The 16150-nt window shown below is 42.7% G+C and overlaps 1 protein-coding gene across 1 annotated transcript in view; it reads left to right on the top strand.

The window, feature by feature from the left end:
* COPB2 (COPI coat complex subunit beta 2) overlaps nt 1-16150 on the top strand; it is a 52292-nt gene that overhangs the window by 13869 nt on the left and 22273 nt on the right. The window contains exons 8-18 of the mRNA XM_073625798.1: nt 649-791; nt 1068-1267; nt 1352-1462; nt 4374-4462; nt 5787-5893; nt 8212-8355; nt 10129-10259; nt 12835-13042; nt 13127-13237; nt 13977-14191; nt 14402-14494. Coding sequence (XP_073481899.1) covers nt 649-791; nt 1068-1267; nt 1352-1462; nt 4374-4462; nt 5787-5893; nt 8212-8355; nt 10129-10259; nt 12835-13042; nt 13127-13237; nt 13977-14191; nt 14402-14494 — 1552 coding nt within the window. The remainder of the gene's footprint in view (nt 1-648; nt 792-1067; nt 1268-1351; nt 1463-4373; nt 4463-5786; nt 5894-8211; nt 8356-10128; nt 10260-12834; nt 13043-13126; nt 13238-13976; nt 14192-14401; nt 14495-16150) is intronic.

Genomic DNA, 16150 nt, shown 5'->3' with positions numbered 1-16150 from the left:
AGTTACAAGTTCCTTTTTTGCGTTGTTGGTTTAGTTTTTTTTTTTTCGTTTTCTGCCCCCTACAGGGGTTATATACCTTCCTTCATATTCACTGGTTTCATGACTGATAAGTACTCTATCCTGTGAGACTTGCAGAAGAAATATGTCAGGGTCTCAGTGCTTTTTCATGCTGCTATAGCTTGCATTATACCCCTGGTTACTTATGTCATTATCTGAGATTCTCACGTAAAACTGCTACGGAGTCTGATGTTGCTTGTATCATTTTCCCAATTTCCCTGCAAAGTCTATGTTTGTTGCAAAACTAAAAAAGATTACATTAAAAAAGGATAATACTAAGGTGTACAGCAACTAATGGTGGCTAACTAGATTACTACTTCTTTTTTTTTTTTTTTTTTTTTTTATTTATTTATTTTTATATTGGTTTTAAGGAATAAAAGGTGTTTGGTCTAATGCATAAAAATGTTTTTTTCTTCTAATATATATCAATAGCAATATATTGTACAAAAGCTGAATCAGTTCAGACATTAGAATGCACACATTTATAGGCTAGAAATATTGCATTGTAAGAAACAGAAAGAAGACTTTAGATAAACATATTTTTGGGGGGCACAGGGTACTCACATTTCATTAAACTTTCTTTCCCAACAGGCACTGTTAGGATTTGGCATTCCAGCACTTACCGACTAGAGAGTACTCTGAACTATGGCATGGAGCGGGTCTGGTGTGTGTGTGGACTCCGGGGCTCCAACAATGTTGCTCTTGGGTATGATGAGGGCAGCATCATTGTTAAGGTAATTTATGGAAAGTTACAAGTATCATTCAAGAAAAAAAAAAAGGTTGATTTATTTTTTACAGCATTCTAGTGGTCTGCACATAATTGTACATTTTACTATTTATCATTGGCGCAGATGTGGTTAGTTTCTTCACCCATATGTGCTTGTAGTCCTGTAAAGTTATTTGTTTAAGATAAAATATTAAGGTACCCTTTAAAAAAAGCTACTATATTAACAGATATACAGATGCCTCTGCATTGCTGGTATTGAACTATATGGCTGTTCCCTTTCTAGCTCGGTCGTGAAGAGCCAGCAATGTCTATGGATGCAAATGGCAAAATCATCTGGGCCAAACACTCTGAAGTGCAGCAGGCCAATCTGAAAGCCATGGGTGAAACAGAAATTAAGGATGGAGAAAGGCTCCCTCTTGCTGTGAAGGACATGGGCAGCTGTGAAATCTATCCACAGACCATACAACACAATCCGAATGGCAGGTAAGGGCCGGTTTTCTATGTATCGTAGCTAGTGTTTATTATGCAAATGCACTCTACAGCTCACAAGTCACTGTTTGATTTTAGGTTTGTGGTAGTGTGTGGAGATGGAGAATACATTATATACACAGCTATGGCGCTGAGAAACAAGAGCTTTGGATCTGCACAAGAATTTGTTTGGGCTCATGACTCCTCTGAGTAAGTGGAATGTTTTATCTTTTCTCTACTACAGTAAATAAGTCTCTTTAAACTATAACTAAAAACATTTTTTTTCTTTTAGTTTTGGATAGAGTAGAGCAGGCGTAGAATCCTGGATTTTGGTTTGTCCGCAGAAAAGTAATACAGGGGAAATCATCCAATGGGGACACTAGTTATGGTGACCTGGGGAGCCTCAAAAGATTCCCTTAATGTGCAGGGGTTTCCCCTCACTTCTTGTTTTGGCTATAGGACAGGAAGTGAAGGCAAATCTCCCCAGTGGGACACAGATAGCGAAAAAAAAATGGACAGGGGTTATAACCCTCCCCGCCATCTAAATGGAAAATAAAAGTTTTGCCTATAGTTCTACTTTAATGTTGCTAGTGCAAATCGGGCTTTACAAAGATTTGGGAGTAGTATTAAAAGATCAGTAGTTACAAAGGGCAAGTATAAATTTAAACCTTTATAGTGGTTCTGAAGTCAAAACGCATTCCCTGCATTAAGGCAAAACATGCCCCACTATCTGTTCTCTAACTCCCTCGGTTCCTAAACACTAACCTGACTCCTGTCACTGATACAGTGCTGTTTCAGCACCCCACACTTTCTGGTCTCATAGGAGACCCTGAGAGCAGCAGGAGACATAGGCACCTGCTTCTGTCAGTCAAACTTCTGTGAGGAAGGAGTGGGGGGTGTGGCTTACCAGCGTTGTGTGTATCTGCACGCACGCACTCACGAGAGCCTCCATAGCACACGGCTTGCTAAGGGGGCACCCAGAGGGTGGAGCCAACAGAGCTGGTGGTGGACTATCAAAGAGGAGGTAAGGGACCAGACTGTGCAATATCATTAAACAGAGCGGGTAAGTATAATTTCTTTTTTTATTTTAAGCCAAAAAAATCCTTTAGTATCACTTTACGCAAAAGAGAGAAAAAATCCCAATAAAGTTTCCCCAAATTTTTGCAGGTTTTTGCAATTTTACTCACTGGGGATGCAGTAGGGATGTTGAAAATAATCGATGCATCGCGATGCAGCCTTAAATGATTCTGCGATACGGAGAAGGGCTGCTTCGCGATTGCATGATGACGTCATTCCGGCGGGACACAGTGCCTTCAGGGTGCTGTCAGGCCCCCGGGGCCCCTCCTCTGATGCGGGGCCGCCAGGCTGTCAGGGCCACTTACCTCTTGGGGCTTGGGCTTGCCGTCCTCCCTGGGCACAATGCGGTGGGCAGGGTACATGCTGAACGGACATTCTGCCAGCAGCAGACACTATCTCGCAAGAGCACGGCCGACTGACTGGGCCCGTAGTTCTCTCTCATTATCACGGGGCCGGCCTGGCCCTGCCGTGGGAGCAGGTGGGGGAGGACAGAGGAGAGGAAGGTCAGGATGAAAGGACGGCTGGGAACGATGTCTCGTAGGGCCACTATCGCCGACATAACCCACCTCACCGCCAGCTCATCGGGCCTGACCTCAAGAACCTGCAGGGCAAACTGCCCCCGAACAGGCCCATGGGCTGCCGCCCCCAATGGACTGCTCAAGCAGGCCCTTTCCGCCCTGCTCTCCGCCTTCACCATGCATGGCATCCGGTATAAGCCTGGGCTCCAAACGCCCAACATCATGAGGCTCATCACCCGGGAGTCGGGACCTGTCTGAGCCCTACTTAATCTACACCTACCGACCATTACTTCATCCACAATTGGCTGCAGCTCTGCTTCCTGGTAAGTCGGGGCACTACAAGGCTCAGCATTCCTTCTCACCTGGCCTTCCACATTACATCTGGGGGGACTACAGTTCCCAGCGTTCCCCCTCTGTTTTCATCAGGGCCTGCTACACTAACTGGGGAGACTACAAGGCTCGGCCTTCCCTATGTTCTAATCAGGTCCTGCCACACCACAGCTGGGGGGACTACAAGGCCCAGCATCCCTCTGTCCTCACCAGGTCCTGCCACACTACAACTGGGAGGGGGGGGGCTACAAGGCCCAGCATTCCTCCTCTCCTGACAAGGGCCTACTACACTGCAATTGGGGGGGGGGACTACTAGGCCCAGCATTACTTTTGTTTTTACCAGGGCCTACTACACTGCAACTGGGGGACTACAGGTCCCAGCATCACCTCTGTCCTAACCAAGGACTTCTACACTACAGGTCTCAGCATTCCTCTTCTGTCTTCACTAGGACCTGCTGCACTGCAACTGGAGGGACTACAAGGCCCAGCACTCCACTTCTGTCCTTACTAGGGCCCAATACACTACAACTGGAGGGACTACAGGTCCCAGTAATCCTCTCCGAATCAGGGCCTACTACACTGCAACTGAGGGGATTACAAGGTTTAGCTTTTCCATCTGTGTTCTAAACAGGGCCTGCTAATGCTATACTACAACTGGGGAGACCACAAAGCCCAGCATTTCTTATCTGTTCTGACCAAGGCCTATCACACTGCAACTGTGGGGACTACAAGGTCCTGCATTCTCTCTGCCCTAACCAGGGCCTGCTACACCACAGTTGACGATTTGCAGACTTGAATGATTCTGACTGCTTAAAATTTTTGATGAAAACCATGGGCAGTAATCGTGATGCATCGCAGAATCGAATTGTTGACTGGATAATCGTAATTGAATCGTGACATAAGTGAAGATGCGCACTTCTAGAATGCAGATCCTCAAAATCATACATGCTCACACCATGTATGACCCAGGCAAGAAAAAACACATTATGGTGAATACATGAGTATGTGAATTTACTTTAGTGCTAATAGTCACCTGAAAAGTTTGCTCAGGCACTGGAGAGGATTAACTCAGGATGTACCTCAGACTCCTGGTGAACTCTGAACCATTCATTTTCCACAATACCATGATATTGTAAACAGAGAGAAATAGAATAACCACATTACAGCTGCCATTTCAATTCTTATATCATTTGCAGGTATGCTATTCGTGAAAGCAACAGTGTAGTGAAGATCTTCAAAAACTTCAAAGAGAAGAAAAGTTTTAAGCCTGATTTTGGCGCCGAAGGTTGGTGTCTTATGAAATGGCATGGATCTTTCATTTCTATAGGGCTTCTAGGCTTTTATTGCAGTTCATCTTCTTTTTTTTTTTTTTTTTATCTAACTTTTTTATCTAACTTTTTTATCTATGTCACTTTTCCTATCCTGAAAGAACTCTGATAGTACCAAAGCTTGTCTTCCCCTTTCTGTCTCCTATACATTACTGTTGGGCCAGTGAAGCAACCTATCATAGTGAACAGTTAGATGTAGCAGGGCAATAACTTCTCCGCAGGGTGTGAAAACCTTGCAAAAAGATCTGAACAAATTAATGGGGTGGGCGACTACATGGCAAATGAGGTTTAATGTAGAAAAATGTAAAATAATGCATTTGGGTGGCAAAAATATGAATGCAATCTATACACTGGGGGGAGAACCTCTGGGGGAATCTAGGATGGAAAAGGACCTGGGGGTCCTAGTAGATGATAGGCTCAGCAATGGCATGCAATGCCAATCTGCTGCTAACAAAGCAAACAGAATATTGGCATGCATTAAAAAGGGGATCAACTCCAGAGATAAAGTGATAATTCTCCCACTCTACAAGGCTCTGGTCCGGCCGCACCTAGAGTATGCTGTCCAGTTCTGGGCACCAGTCCTCAGGAAGGATGTACTGGAAATGGCGAGTACAAAGAAGGGCAACAAAGCTAATAAATGGTCTGGAGGATCTTAGTTATAAGGAAAGGTTGCAAGCACTGAACTTATTCTCTCTGGAGAAGAGATGCTTGAGAGGGGATATGATCTCAATATACAAAAATCGTACTGGTGACCCTACAATAGAAATACAACTTTTTTGCAGAAGAGAGTTTAACAAGACTCGTGGCCACTCATTAAAATTAGAAGAAAAGAGGTTTAACCTTAAACTACGTAGAGGGTTCTTTACTGTAAGAGCGGAAAGGATGTGGAATTCCCTTCCACAGGCGGTGGTCTCAGCGGGGAGCATCGATAGTTTCAAGAAACTATTAGATAAGCACCTAAATGAACGCAACATACAGAGATATACAATGTAATACTGACACATAATCACACATAGGTTGGACTTGATGGACTTGTGTCTTTTTTCAACCTCACCTACTATGTAACTATGTAACTATGTGTGCGATCATAAACTTGAGCTTGGGATTTTGAATTTGACATACAGAGAGTTGATAGAGTTACTGATCAGAATTTCTAAATGTCATAAATATTTTATTATTTTAACACAAGATGCATGCATTTTCAGTTGCATTCTATGATTGCTGGTTACCTTTTATAATTTGTCAACTAAACAAGACAAAATATATTGCACACTCTTCTAGGTATCTATGGCGGCTTTCTTCTTGGTGTCCGCTCTGTTAACGGTTTGGCTTTCTACGACTGGGAGAATACAGAACTTATTCGTAGGATAGAAATCCAACCCAAACACGTGAGTTCATAAAATGCTAAGCAGAAATACAGTGCCTTGAAAAAATATTCATACCCCTTGAAATTTTCCACATTTTGTCATGTTACAACCAAAAATGTAAATGTATTTTATTGGGATTTTATGTGATGGACCAACACAAAGTGGCACATAATTGTAAAGTGGAAGAACAATGATTAAATAGTTTTACATTTTTTTTTATACAAATAAGTCGCCTAATTAGTAAATAAAGTTCACTTGTGTGTAATTTAATCTCTGTATAAATACAGCTGTTCCTTGAAGCCCTCAGAGGTTTGTTAGAGAACCTTAGTGAATAAACAGCATCATGAAGGCCAAGGAACACACCAGACAGGTCAGTGATAAAGTTGTGGGCAAGTTTAAAGCCGGGTTGGGTTATAAAAAAATATCCCAAGCTTTGAACATCTCACGGAGCACTGTTCAATCCATCATCCAAAAATGGAAAGAGTATGGCACAACTGCAAACCTACCAAGACAAGGCCGTCCACCTAAACTGACAGGCTGGGAAAGGAGAGCATTAATCAGAGAAACAGCCAAGAGGCCCATGGTAACTCTGGAGGAGCTGCAGAGATCCACAGCTCAGATGGGAGAATCTGTCCACAGGACAACTATTAGTCGTGCACTCCACAAATCTGGCCTTTATGGAAGAGTGGCAAGAAGAAAGCCATTGTTGAAAGAAAGCCATAAGAAGTCCCGTTTGCGAGAAGCCATGTGGGGGACACAGCAAACGGGAGGAAGAAGGTGCTCTGGTCAGATGAGACCAAAATTTAACTTTTTGGCCTAAAGGCAAAACGCAGTGTGAGTCGGAAAACTAACACTGCACATCACCTTGAACACCCCATCTGGAAACTTGGCAGCATCATGTTGTGGGGATGCTTTTTTTCAGCAGTGACAGGGAAGCTGATCAGAGTTGATGGGAAGATGGATGGAACCAAATACAGGGCAATTTTAGAAGAAAACAAGTTGGAGTCTGCAAAAGACTTGAGACTGGGGTAGAGGTTCAACCCCAGGAAAACGACCCTAAACATACAGCCAGAGCTACAATGGAATGGTTTAGATCAAAGCATATTCATGTGTTAGAATGGCCCAGTCAAAGTCCAGATCTAAATCCAATTGAGAATCTGTGGGAAGACTTGAAAATTGCTGTTCACAAACAATCCAGTCTGACAGAGCTTTACGTTTTTGGTTGTAACATGACAAAATGTGGAAAATTTCACGGTGTATGAATGCGTTCCGGTGCCCTCCGCCGCTTACCGGAGCCGTGGGCAGCGGCGGAGGCGATCCTGTGCATGGAGACGAGTAAGGGGAAGATGGCCCTCACCCGTCTCCATGACACTGCAGGGCGGAAACAACGTCAAAATGTCACTTCCGCCCATAGCTCTTAAAGGGCCTTTTTTTTTTTTTTTTTTTTTTTTTTAAATCATTTTTTTTAAATGACACATTTTTTTAATTGCATTTCAGTGTAAATATGAGATCTGAGGTCTTTTTGACCCCAAATCTCACATTTAAGAGGTCCTTGTAAAAAATAAAAGGTAAAATAAATGAGAAAAAAAAAAATGTTTAAACGCGCCCCGTCCCAACGAGCTCGCGTGCAGAAGCGAACACATACGTGAGTAGCACCCGCATATGAAATCGGTGTTCAAGCCACACATGTGAGGTATCGCGATCGGTAAAGTGAGAGCAATAATTCTAGCCCTAGACCTCCTCTGTAACTCAAAACGTGCAACCTGTATAATTTTTTAAACGTCGCGTATGGAGATTTTTAAGGTAAAAGTTTGTCGCCATTCCATGAGTGGGTGCAATTTTGAAGCGTGACATGTTGGGTATCAATTTACTTGGGGTGACATTATCTTTCACAATATAAAAAAAATTGGGCTAACTTTACTGCTGTCTTATTTTTTTAATTCAAAAAAGTGTATTTTTGCCAAAAAAAGTGTGCTTGTAAGACCGCTGCACAAATATGGTGTGACAAAAATTATTGAATCGACCGCCGTTTTATTCTCTAGGGTGTTAGAAAAAAAAAGTACAATGTTTGGGGGTTCTAAGTAATTTTCTAGCAAAAAAAATGTTTTTAACTTGTAAATAACAAATCTCAGAGGCTCGGTCCTTAATTGGTTAAAAGTCAAAGGGTTGTGTTTATAAAGCAGTAAATGCGACTTTCACCAAACATTTACTGGTGGTAAATCAATCATTGTCATTTAAAACACATTTAACCAGAGTGAATATCAGATTCACTGCTTTATCAGTATGCCTCCAAGGTTCCCATATCGTACTACATATACTGTGCTATTTATATGTTGCAGATTTTCTGGTCCGATTCAGGAGAGCTGGTCTGCATTGCCACAGAGGAATCATTCTTCATTCTCAAATACTTGTCTGAAAAAGTAGCTGCAGCACAGGAGACACATGAAGGAGTTTCTGAGGATGGAATAGAGGAGGCTTTTGAAGTAAGTACAACATAATGATGTATGTGCCATCCTGTAGCCAGAGTATACAGTGAGGAGAAAAAAGTATTTGATCCCCTGCTGAATTTATACGTTTGCTCACTGACAAATGATCAGTCTATAATTTTAATTGTAGGTTTATTTTAACAGTGAGAGACAGAACAACAACAAATATTCAGAAAACCGCATTTCAAAAAAGTTATTAATTGATTTGCATTTTAATGAGTAAAATAAGTATTTGACCCCTTTGCAAAAACATGACTTAGTACTTGGTGGCAAAACCCTTGTTGGCAATCGGAGGTCATATGTTTCTTGTAGTTGGCCACCAGGTTTGCACACATCTCAGGAGGGATTTTGTCCCACTCCTCTTTGCAGATTCTCTCCAAGTCATTAACGTCATTAAAGGCTGAGATTTGGTAACTGGAACCTTCAACTCCTTCCACATATTTTCTACGGGATTAAGGTCTGGAGACTGGCTAGGCCACTCCAGGACCTTAATGTGCTTCTTGAGCCACTCCTTTGTTGCCTTGGCCGTGTGTTTTGGGTCATTGTCATGCTGGAATACCCATCCACGACTCATTTTCAATGCCCTGGCTGAGGGAAGGAAGTTCTCAACCACTTGACCGTACATGGCCTCATCCTTTGTCCCTTTTGATGTGGTGAAGTTTTCCTGTCCCTTTAGCAGAAAAACACCACCAAAGCATAATGTTTCCACCTCCATGTTTGACGGTGGGGATGGTGTTCTTGGGGTCATAGGCGGCATTCCCCCTCCTCTTCCAAACACGGTGATTTGAGTTAATGCCAAAGAGCTTGATTTTGGTCTCATCTGACCACAACACTTTCACCCAGTCCCCCTTTGCATCATTCAGATGTTCATTAGCAAAATCCAGAAGGGCCTGTACATGTGCTTAACTTGCGAGAGCTGTAGGATTTCAGTCCTTCATGGCGTAGTATGTTACCAATTGTTTTCTTTTTTACTATGGTCCCAGCTGCCTTGAGATCATTGACCAGATTCTCCTGTGTAGTTCTGGGCTGATTCCTCATTGTTCTCCATGGTCATTGAAACTCCACGAGGTGAGATCTTGCATGGAGCCCCAGACCAAGGGCAATTGACAGTTATTTTGTGTTTCTTCCATTTGCGAATAATCGCATCAACTGTTGTCACCCTCTCACCAAGCTGCTTGTCGATGGTCTTGTAGCCCATTCCAGCCTTGTGTAGGTCTACATTCTTGTCCCTGACATCCTTGGACAGCTCTTTGGTCTTGGTCATGGTGGAGAGATTGAAATCTGATTGCTTATGTGGACAGGTGTCTTTTATACAGGTAACAAGTTGAGATTAGGAGCACTCCCTTTAAGGGAGTGCTCCTAATCTCAGCTCGTTACCTGTATAGAAGACACCTGGGAGCCAGAAATCTTGCTGATTGATAGGGGATCAAATACTTATTTCACTCATTAAAATGCAAACCAGTCTATAACTTTTTTTAAATGTGTTTTTCTGGATATTTTTGTTTTTATTCTGTGTCTCACTGTTAAAATAAACCTACCATTAAAATTTATAGACTGAGCGTTTCTTTGTCAGTGGGCAAATGTACAAAATCAGCAGGGGATCAAATCCTTTTTTCCCTCAATGTAGATATTTATGCTGACAGTGTTCTACACTGTCATCTAAGTGGATAATCTACAGTAATAAAGGAAAAGTTTTTAATCTATTGTATAGATGACATTGTTTTTTTTTTTGTGTGCGCTAAATGCATGAATCCATAACTTTCCTACCAGGTTTTGGGTGAAATTCAGGAAATAGTAAAGACTGGCTTGTGGGTTGGAGACTGTTTTATCTACACCAGTACAGTGAACAGACTCAACTACTATGTAGGTGGAGAAATTGTTACCATTGCACACTTGGACAGGTAAGTGACTTGAATCTTAGCATACACATACTTGTTACCATTCAGTTGTATAAATGAATAGGATAAAGAAAAGACAATCAGTCCTTGTGCATGATGCCCTAACTTACAGCAGCGAGAGTCTCTTCTTGTGACTGTCTGCTGTTGCTTAAAATCGTCTTTTATAGCTGGAAAAACATTAAAGAAGAAGTACAGCCAAAGATCATTTGGCTGTACTTCTCCTGGGGGTCACAGGAGTGCAGTTCGCTTTGCTCTCCTGTGACCCGTTTTCAGCAGACAGTATGCTGAAGCCCTCTGTTGGCTGACGTCACAAAATCGGTCCAGGCTCGAGCTAGATCAGGACAATGAAGTCGGGATCTGCCCACATGTCTGGACCGGCGCTCGGCTCAGCCTCTCAGCCCTCTGCTCGGGGCTCCCTGAGAACTGAGCGATCTGCGTTTTGAGCGCTCAGTTCTCAGTGTTGAAGCCGTCGGGGGACAGATGCTGCATCCACCTAGGTAACTGATTTAAAAAAAATACCCAAACCCCATACTTCTCTTGTAAGATCTGGTCCAAACAGGCTTGTGCTTGTATAAGAGCAGTGTGCCTGTGAACACCAAATATTGAAGCTTTTAAAGAAGCCATCAGCTCCAGTGTGGAAATGTTAAACACACGTACTAATGGTAGTGCTGTCATTTTAACAAGCTGCTAGCAGGCTTTCTACAAGCTTTGAATTGTGCTGAAACTTACTGAAGCCTGCTAGCAACTTGTTTAAATTGTTTAACCATTTTACTGCCACTGCTGGAAGTCTTATGGCAGTGGCGGGGGGAGGTTTTACAAACGTTCCCTGCGGCTCTCCACAAACTGATTGAGTTTTCTAACGAAAGCTGCTCGATCACTTTTCGTCACGCCCGGAGTGTGCCCTCACCCCAGCATTTTGGGTATCTTATTTGCTATGTGAAACCTCATCTTTTATATTTTAGAAAAAAATTGGGTATTGTATTTCACTTGTGTAAAATATATAATGTTTGGGGATCACAAACAAACAAAAGATTTCCCAGCACATTTACTGACCAGCCTGCAAAACAACCGAATTGGCCCTGTCTAACAGTTTACGTTAAAAACAGAGGGTTTTGTTTGTACACATTTGCAAATATATATGTGAGCCACAGTGCCCATGCCAAGGGACCTCTGTATATACTGTGGCCCTTAAGTGGGGTGTGCACTAAGAAAATCGATTTTTCACAGCAGATTAGAACCGCTGAACGAAAATACTCCTACAACAAAGGCTTTTTTTTTTTTTTTTTTGTTTCTGACCATGTGCAGTCTTTTCTGCTTTTTCTTGTAGGAAAATGGAATTCGTCCGTTCTGTTCCGTTGAGAAAAAAGTTTGTCCCGTTGGGAATTTTCTTATGAAAATTCAGAATCGGCTGTCGAAAGTTGTGTACACACTATATGAAAATCGTACGGAAATTCTTTGGACAAAAATGTTCGCCCAATTTTCTTAGTGTGTATGAGCCTTAACTCTAAATTTCCAGAGCCTCCATAGTAGGAGCACATATAGGAATGGAAAGATAAAGGGCGGGTATGCCTGGAGGGAGCCCACACCTCCAAGGCACAGGGACTCTTCTGACGCCCAGCAAGAGCACAATGGCAGCAAAGGCATTCCTGTGGGTTCCTGCACCCAATTATATACAACTGTACAAAAAAGTGGCAATCATACCAATCTATAACTGGCCTTTGCAGCAACGTGCACATGAAAGGGCAATGTACATGACAAACAAAAGATTTCCCAGCACAGTTACCGAACAGCCTGCGAAATAACCGAATTGGCCCTGTCCAACAGTTTAAACAAATCTTTAGGCTCGGTTCACACTGCAGCGGTGCGGAAACCCTGCAAATCCACTGCAGGTTCCCACATCGCATGTCTCCCGGCAGCAGTTCACACTGCCCTATGCGAACTGTTGGGAGTGTCAATTAAAAGTTAATGACACCCCCAAATCTGTTCACATATCGCAGTGCGATCTACAAAATTGGACAGGAATCGGATCGCATGGGTGTAAACACCCATGCGATCCGATTCTGCTGCGGACCAAAAAAAGGCTCCTGTGTGAGTTTGGTCTGAATGCGATGTGAAGTCTGGCTGACTTTGCATCGCACGGACATTGCATGTGATTTGCACTGCAGTGCGAACCACATGCGATCTCGCACCACGCAGCAGTGTGAACCGGCCCTCAGCCTAAAGAAAATGCAGAAACTGGTCTGGCAGCGAAAGGATTAAAGTCCGTCGTCATTCCCACTGCGATCTGTGTTTAACATTTCCAAACTGGAGCGATTGATTCTTTAAAAGCTTTAACAAACCTTGCTGATAGCTCTGCCCATGCTCTGTAAAAGCCTAATGTTCACACTGCTCTTATACAAGTTAAAGCTTGTGTGAGCTAGGTCTTAAGGGCTTAATTTCTTTTGCGGTGTATTAAAATGCATGGTTGAGCTGCATTTTTAACTATTGCTGGTATAATGTCTGTGCAGTTTTGTGATGGAAACATTAAAGAGTAGTAGATGTGTGCTTTACCCCTCATGTACAACTTGTCTTCCTTTAGGACCATGTATTTGCTGGGTTACATTCCCAAAGATAATCGTTTGTACCTGGGAGACAAAGAGCTGAACATTGTCAGCTATTCTCTGCTGGTGTCAGTTCTGGAGTATCAGACAGCTGTGATGAGAAGAGATTTCAACATGGCTGACAAAGTCATTCCAACCATCCCCAAAGAACAGAGGACACGTGTTGCCCACTTCTTAGAGAAGCAGGTAAATGAATGGCTTCTTATATTTTATAGTCTATTTAAAATTTGCCTTGCGACTTCAATCATTCTAACTGTATTCCCTCTGCAGGGTTTCAAACAACAAGCCTTGGCTGTGTCCACAGACTCAGAGCATCGCTTTGAGCTGGCACTGCAGCTAGGAGAACTAAAGATCGCATATCAGCTGGCAGTAGAAGCAGAGGTAATGTCTGGCCTTGTTCTAGTTTTCTTTCCTTTTCTTGTTAAAGCTTTAGTGCACACTAAAAGTCTATGGTGAAATCTGTAACATCCTATAAGTAATAATATATTGAAATTCAAGGACTTTACTCTGTCAATGCAGAGAATGGGCTGCCTCTGTGTTAAAGCAGTTGTATACCCTTTTATTTTTACAGGTAGGCCTATAATAAGGCTTACCTGTAGGTAAAATTAATATCTCCTAAACCTGTACGGTTTAGAAGATATTCACTTTGCATGCAGCCACTGACGTCAGCGGCGCATGCGCTGTGAAGGCCTGGCAGACACTGCTGGACCCCGCAGGGAAGACTCCCGCGTGCAAGTGTGGGAGTGACATAAACGCTGCTCCGGTCACTCACAGCGCCGGAGCCGTAAACCTGGAAGAAACACAGAGGGCAAAATGTCAGCTCCCTCGGCATGGACTGGGATCAGATGCCAGCGCTTCGTTCTAAGGTGAGTATTTCATAATGAGCTAGTATGCACTGCATATATGCCTTTGCCTTGCATAGGTATCTATGGACATTAAACCATAGAATAGCCATCCATGCACAACTCCAGTGCCTGTGTAAGCACTTATACTGCTGTATACAGTGACACTAGAGGAATTTATTAATGCATTTATTGATAGGTTTATTTATTTATTGATAGGTTTGCATTACATGTTTTTGTTGGCTAATTTAACGAGATGTTTTCCCTTCCTTTTATAGTCTGAACAGAAGTGGAAGCAGCTAGCCGAGTTGGCCATCAGCAAGTGCCAGTTTGGACTGGCTCAGGAGTGTTTACACAATGCTCAGGATTATGGAGGTCTCCTACTATTGGCAACATCTTCAGGAAATACCACCATGGTGAATAAGTTGGCTGAAGGTGCTGAAAGAGATGGAAAGAACAATGTAGCTTTCTTAAGCTACTTTTTACTAGGAAAGTAGGTGAAACACTTTTTTTTTTTTTTTTTAATGTAAAACCCACATACTGTCTTCAATCATTTCATCTTGTGCATGATTTCGGCCTTTTTCCAAAGTGCATGCAAAAAAAGCAGCCTAACCAGTCCTCATAAACTTCATAAACTTGAATACATATTGTAATAATCGAAAGAGTGTCTATACTATTTATGAATCATTTGCTTCCTTTGCAGGATGGATGCTTGCTTGGAGCTTCTAATTTCCACTGGTCGTCTTCCTGAGGCTGCTTTCTTGGCACGTACTTACCTGCCAAGCCAAGTGTCCAGGTGAGTGGGAACATTTAGATGGTGTGCGTGTGAGTGTGTTTTTTTTTTTTTTTTTTTTAATTATCAAGACTTGTTCTATTAAAACAAAAACATAAAGCGGTTTGTGATTTTTACCTACAGGTAAGCCTATAATAAGGCTTACCTGTAGGTAAAATGAATATCTCCTAAATGTACACCATTGTAGGAGATATTCACCCTGCATGCAGCCGCTGACATTAGCGTTGCATACACTCTGAAGGTCCAGCGCATTGTGCCGGAACTGAGGGCTGCTGCGCGCATGCACGGGAGTGATGTCATTGCGGCTTCGGCCACTCACATCGCTGGAGTTCGCAGACCTGGAAAGAACGTGTCAGCCACCCTTAGTGGTGACCGGGGACCGCTGCCGGGCTTCGTTCTAAAATAAGTATTTCATAATGAGCTAGTAAGTGGTGCATACTAGCTCATTATTATGCCTTTTTGTCTTACAGGGTTTTTTATTTATTTATTTTTTTAGCCACTTAAGGACCGAGCCTGTTTTTCAGACTCCGTGTTTACAAGTTAAAAACTGTTTTTTTGCTAGAAAATTACTTAGAACCCCCAAACATTATACATTTTTTTTCTAACACCCTAGAGAATAAAATGGCGGTCATTGCAATGCTTTTTGTCACACTGTATTTGCGCAGCGGTCTTACAAGCGCACTTTTTTTGTGGGGAGAAAAAAAATCACTTTTTTTAATTAAAAATTAAGACAACAGTAAAGTTAGCCCAATTTTTTTTATATTGTGAATTATAATGTTACGCCGAGTAAATTGATACCCAACATGTCACGCTTCAAAATTGCACCCGCTCGTGGAATGGCATCAAACTTTTACCCTTAAAAACCTCCATAGGCGACGTTTAAAAAATTCTACAGGTTGCATGTTTTGAGTTATAGAGGAGGTCTAGTGCTAGAATTATTGCTCTCGCTCGCGGTGATACCTCACATGTGTGGTTTGAACACCGTCTTCATATGCAAGCGCTGCTCACGTATGCGTTTGCTTCTCGTCGCGACGGGGCATCCCTTGTAATAGAAAAAAGCATGACAGGACCTCTTAAATATGAGATCTGGGGTCAAAAAGACCCCAGATTTCATATTTGGACTTAAATGCAAAAAAAAAATAAAAAAAAATTGTCATTTGAAAAAATGACAAAAAAAAAATGTCCCTTTAAGAGGTATTGGCAGAAGTGATGTTTTGACTATGGTGTGGAGACGGGTGGGGGCCTTCACTCGTATCCATACCCAGCTAGGAAGAGGACCCGATCTCCTCCGCCGCTAGCGACGGCTCCAGTAAGTGGCGGAGGGTGCGGGAGAGCGGCGGGAGGGGGCCCTCTCCCGCCGCCGATAACGGTGATCTCACCGCAGAGACCACCATTATCGTAAACCGGACCGCCCACTGAAGAGATGGATATCTCGGTTATGGCAGCAGCTGCCGTTACCAAGATATCATCTTTAAAGTGCTGACGTATATATACAGTGGGCGGTCCGGAAGTGGTTAACGGTTTACAACCGCTTTACGTTTGTCAGCTGAATAAATATTTATACATGCGCACTTTATTAAATGCCAAAGTAGTTTTGTTCAGCCAGGCTCTACACACCTGGGTGAGAACGTTTTTTCAGTGTTGCATCCTCCCAGTGCT

Source organism: Aquarana catesbeiana, linkage group LG04 (genome assembly GCF_042186555.1).
Source record: "Aquarana catesbeiana isolate 2022-GZ linkage group LG04, ASM4218655v1, whole genome shotgun sequence".
In the NCBI taxonomy this organism is placed as follows: domain Eukaryota; kingdom Metazoa; phylum Chordata; class Amphibia; order Anura; family Ranidae; genus Aquarana; species Aquarana catesbeiana.
Note: the sequence above shows the minus strand (reverse complement) of the source record. Positions and strands in the feature narration are given on the sequence as shown.